Consider the following 5960-nt stretch of genomic DNA (forward strand, 5'->3'; position numbering starts at 1 on the left):
TTCAAGGTGCACAACACAAAACGATATGACGTTAATCACAAATAAAGTCTCGATCACATAAACAATATATAAATTTATTTATTTATTTTTTTTCGTAACCTATATAAATTTATTTTAAGAAATCCTATGGATGTTGGTTACCAAAATTAATTATATGCAGCGATTGTTTAGTCCAACCCAAAAAATAATAATCATATTGTAATGTGTTTGATTATGCCCGTGAAATGATAGAATTATTAGAAAATTAAAGTAATTTGAATGCACTTCATGTATAATTAACAAATATTGGTTAGCTATCGATAATTTTGCATGGTAATTTTGAATAATATATATAACGTGCAAGAAAACTCTTCTAGATGGTTAAATTTGTTTATCGTGGGAGGAGAAAGGAAACAAACGTCGGTTGTGCTAAGACTAGATAAATATAGAGTATGTGATTTGTTTTTTTATTTTTTATTTTTGAACATCACGAGTATGTGATTTGTTTATTAGGAAGAAAACGAAGCTATCTTATTGCGAGTCTCAATAACATGGCCTAAAAGTTTTTGTGAAGACAAAAATGATTTTTTCCTCCCAAAAACTCCAAAGCTCAAATCATATTATGTTAATGTGTTTAGACGAGAGTTTTTACAAAAAAAGGTGGTTTATAATTATGTTAGACTTTAGTAATGTCCAATCTAATCAAAATTTGATGCAAGTTATAAAGGAGAATATTGACTTCCAAAATAGGGTTGAAACTATCCAAAATGCGATATTGATCATAAGAGATCGAATCAAGAGGAGGAAATGGCAGCTGAATGATCGAAGGATTGAATTTGCTCCTTCCGAATATGATTATGAGTGCATATGAATTGTTTCTGAGTAGATGAATCAATCGTCCTCTTCTCTTAAGATGACCCAACTTTCTCCACTTTTCTAAATGGTGAGATAACATTTATATGTGTTATCATCTATCTTGATTAGAAAGCCATATCATGTGTAATGTATTTTTGGATTGGATCAATCAAATCTAAGACCTAAGAGATTGACAATTGCTTTGGTGTTGGTGGTGATCAAATTGTTTTTCATAGTTCATTTGATTTGATAGGATTTCAGTCGTCTAATGAGTGTGTTTTTTTTTTTACAATAAAGAGTAATTTAGATTTTTACCATTCGATTATTTTTTTTGGATGAATGATAACATCGACTAATCCATTTATCGGATTTTCAAATATGTTTGTCTAATCAGCGTGTTTTATATATTTATATTATAGATATTTGAATAATTTTTTGGATGAGTGATCGAATCGACTAATCTAATTATCAGATTTTCAAATAAGTCCGTCTAACCAAGGTGTTTTGCATAGTAATGTAAATGAGTTTTTAACCCGAATTGCAACGTTACAATGAAGAATAGAAATATAGCAGCTTTCATAAGTTGTTACGACTCAAATAATTTTTCGACACAAATTCAAAACAGAAAAAAAGATAAACGAAAAGAAGAGAAGCAAAATGATAAGAAACCGAGTTGGTCGGTCTTGTGGGGCGGGCGTGAAGGTAGAGAATTCGAGAGGAAGAAAAAAAAAAAATTCCAAACCATTTTTCTATATATTAATTTAAAAAAATTAAAAATATCACAAAAACCAGTAGTTTGAAAAATAAATAAAAATATTTGAATTTAAATAATAAAGAAAAAGCTTTTGTGTTGAGAAGAGAGAGTTCCCTATCTCCATTGCTCACCATCTCCATCTCCCCCTCATCTTCCTCTCAAATAACTTCCTCCATTATATTTCTTCTGGGTTTTCTCTACATCTTTTTTCCAATCTCGGTATGAGGAGAGGAAGAGGCTCTTCCGCCGTCGCCGTCGCCGGACCCACCGCGGTTGCCGTCACCGGCGCCGTCATCGGAAACCACAACGGATCTCTCAAGGAGACTCGATTCAGAGGCGTGAGGAAGAGACCTTGGGGTCGATTCGCAGCAGAGATCCGTGATCCATGGAAGAAATCTCGTGTTTGGCTCGGTACTTTCGATTCCGCCGAAGAAGCCGCACGCGCTTACGACGCCGCCGCGAGAAACCTCCGTGGACCAAAGGCCAAAACCAATTTCCCGATTGATTGCTCTCCTTCTTCTCCTCTACAACAACAACAACATCAGAATCTGCGATTCTCCTCTTTCCCGACGAATCAAATTCAAAATCAAAACCAGGTCGATCCGTTTATGGACCATCGGTTATACGGCGGAGTTTCTTTACACCTCCCGGAGCAACAGTATCCGATTGTTAGCCGGCCGACGAGCAGCAGCATGAGCAGCACCGTCGAATCGTTTAGCGGACCGAGACCTACGGCGGCGAATAAACCGCCGTCGACGACGAAGAGATATCCTAGAACGCCTCCTGTAGTTCCGGAGGATTGTCACAGCGATTGCGGTTCGTCATCGTCTGTTATTGACGACGGAGACGACGATCTCGCTTCGTCTTCTCGTCGGAGAAATCCGCCGTTTCAATTCGATCTTAATTTCCCACCGTTGGATGATGTTGATTTTTTCAACGGCTCAGATGATCTTCACTGCACCGATCTACGTCTCTGATTGAATGGGGGTAACAAACAATAATCACAGATCCATGATTTGATGATTTGATGAAAGAACACCAAAAAATATTATCCCCTTCTCCAATTTTTTTTTCAACAAAGAAATTTTTATTTTTTGTTTTAGTTTCTTTTTCTTTGATCTCATAATATTTTTAATATGCGGGAGAAATAGAAAGAAAAGAAGAAAGGAAGAAGAAGAAGAAGAAGAAGATGAAGATGGTAAAGGCTTGTGCTGTTTTCTGTTTCTTCTCTGATGAATATTTGTAAGAGTATCGATATGATTATTATTATTACATCTTCGAATCAAGAAGAGGAAAGACGAACGATGATCTGTGTTTGTTTGTTTACTGTAAGAAGAAAAACAGATCTGGGGTTTTCGTTTTTCTCATCTGTTTCTTAAAAAAGATCCAACCCTCTTTGTAACATATACATTTGGAACTGATGATTCTGAATAATCAAAATCTAGAATCTTTCTTTAGATTTCTGTTTTAACTCTTGTTCTTCAACTTCATGAGCTCTGCAAAAATTGTCGCATTACAATATACAAAAAGAACATCTTTTAGCTTTGATACGACTCAATATTTGATGGGTTTTGTTCATGAGTCATATATTCCACAGAGATGGTTTAAGAAGATTTGGTTTCTTTACAATCATGGATGTTTAAAGTTTAAACCTTTCTGGGGAATTAAGCTAGAAGTAAAGACTATTCAAGTTTCTTAGCTCTTCTGGTATTGAACACGTTCGATTGTATAATGAGCAATGAGTGATTTGGATTTTGGGATATGAGCTATAGATATTTGTGCAAATCTTGAAAACGCTTAGATCTTAGGTTTTGAGTTCTAAAATTACCGTTGAAATTATACATTTATGAAAATATATTTTAAATTTGGCAAGGATATTTACAAATTTAATTATGGTTCCTAAATGATTTTGAAATTTGTTTTTTTTTTAATGGTATTTAGAAGTTGGTTAAGAGGTTTTTAGGTAATTGAGACAATGGTTTTGGTTGAGTTTGGTGGGTAAAATGATGTTTTCGATATTAAATTTTGGGGGAGAGGGATTCGGTGGAAGGCAGATTCGTTTCGTGTTTGACTCATTTAGATTAGATTTTGCGTTCGGCGTTACCCTCAAATTCGGGTATCTACTTTACTTTTTCTCTGCCACCGTTCAGACACTACACTTTGTTAAACGACCTTTGGGTCTTAAAACTAAACCACAAGTTTCAAGTTTCTTTTTACTGTTTTCTTTTAATTATTACTTTTTCTGTTAAATCTTGTAACGTTTGCTAGTTACAACAAAAAAAATTACTAGAACTGGAAAATGATAATAAATCTAAGAAAAACATACGTAATGTAGTTGCAGCGGTTTTGCAAAATTGTATGATTACTATATCGATTCTATCATTCAATCATTTCGTGGATTAACAATCAAACTTTAATGTAAACTGGAACCTACAACCTAGTCATAATTTCGATAAAGGACCCAACTAGTTTTTGACCAAAAAATAAAAGAACCGAGTTAGTTAGTTGGTTTGATAATGGGCTTGGGCTGTCCATGCTTTTGTGTTCAGGGTTTTTTAAATACTTGGCGGTTGGCCTGCATCAGAGTTGGTCCAAAAGAATCCAATGTGATTAAACCTTTTGCTAACTTTGTACAGTGATTATTATGTTCAAGTTTAATTATTTTCTATGTAAAGACCTAATACTGTTTAGTACCCAGTGAATTCATAACGTAGCGTATAACCAGGAGTAATAAAATACGATCAACGTAATGAACTGATAAGCTTTTTTGCAAAAAAAAAAAACAAAAACGTAATGAGCTGATACATAACTAACTCCATGTAAGTCATGATAAAAAAAAAAAACTATTGAGTTTGCGTTTACGTTTTGTTTTGTTTTGTGTTGTAACAAGTGCACTACAAGAAAACAAAAATTTAGCGACTTCAAATATAGTTGTTAATTAGTCGCTAATAGTATATTTACGACCGAGTTCCGACTAATCCAATTAGTCGCTACTATTGAGTCGCTAAATACAATAGTCGTTAATCAGTCGCCAAATACCAACTGAATAACGACTAAATATTGATGACGTGAATCAGTCGCAAATCAGTCGTTATAGTAGCGACTGGATCACGACAACTTTTGTGACGTATTTATGACTGAATAGCGACGATATTATTTCGATATTTGAATGGTACTTTGGTGCAATTTAACAACTGTTTAGTGACCAATTTAGGACTACTTTCCGACTGATTTACGACTGCGTTGCGACGGTTTTAAAAAATGAAAACACATACTGGTATTACGATTTGATGTCTCCTAATCTGATAATTTGAATCCATTTATAGATTTTTAATAAGAAATAAATAGCAAAAGAAGTCATTCAAATGTAAACAGCAAAAAAAGTCATTCAAATTACATAATACCATTGTTCAAAAATGGAGACTTATACAACCATGGTTCAAAATGAGTTACTAACACCAAAGACCAAATGGTTACATATTTAACCATTTAGATAAGTTCAAAAGAGTCTAAAAGAGCCTAGATACTTAAAAAACAGAGACGTAGAAGAACCTATGTTTCTGGGGTCGGATTAGAGCTTGTAGCTGCATGAGTCGGATCACTTGGAAGAGTTTGATTTGCAGCCAAAAAATCCATGAACTCTGGATCAGTTTCAGTCAAATACCTTTCCACCATAGATAATTTTTCCAGCTTGGCTTGTTGATCTGCATCACGCTTGGAGTTCTCAGCCGCTTGTTCTTCTATTTTGCGATGAGCTTCTTGTAGAAGTTCTTCCAGTCCCTTGTATGTTGAAGAGCTTCCTGGGCATTTCCTCTTTCCATTGACATGCTTCTCTGAGAGGTTTCCAATTCCATAAGGAATTCTTCGCTCATTTATGAAAGTCGACTGCAAAACAAAATAAGGATCAAAGCACCAATGCATATATATTAACATCAAAGCATCAAACAAAGTAACAACTTGAAATCTAAAGAATCAAAGCATAATATATATAAAAAAAACACAACACAAAAAAGACTTTACCTGAAGAAAAATCTCATTATGCTCTTCTACGGATAGCCCCAACGATGGTGAAATACCATCTGAAGTCTCTGAATCTATCCCGAGATCAGCCAACTTGGATTCCATGTTCTTCCTATATGCTTCAGCCACAGTCTTGAACTTTTGGTCTACAAATGTTCTATCTCGTTTTGTATGAACCTTGATGAAAACTTCACCAAGACTCACCGGTCTTCCTAACTCTTCTTCCTGAAATGATAACAATATGAATGAAAGAGTTACTTCCCATCATTTATAATTTACTAAAGATGATATATAACTTATCAATGAAAGAGTTAACCGATGATATACTTACCATTTCTTGTTAGATTTGGAG

General features: G+C 34.4%; 1 protein-coding gene across 1 annotated transcript; it reads left to right on the plus strand.

The window, feature by feature from the left end:
• Window positions 1-1682: 1682 nt before the first annotated feature.
• LOC18010926 (ethylene-responsive transcription factor 3) lies at window positions 1683-3047 on the plus strand. The gene has a single exon (XM_024150544.1). The coding sequence runs from the start codon at window positions 1810-1812 to the stop codon at window positions 2563-2565; it is 756 nt and encodes a 251-aa protein (XP_024006312.1). The 5' UTR covers window positions 1683-1809; the 3' UTR covers window positions 2566-3047.
• The last annotated feature ends 2913 nt before the right edge of the window (window positions 3048-5960 follow it).

Source organism: Eutrema salsugineum, unplaced genomic scaffold, assembly GCF_000478725.1.
Source record: "Eutrema salsugineum unplaced genomic scaffold, Eutsalg1_0 scaffold_7, whole genome shotgun sequence".
NCBI lineage: Eukaryota > Viridiplantae > Streptophyta > Magnoliopsida > Brassicales > Brassicaceae > Eutrema > Eutrema salsugineum.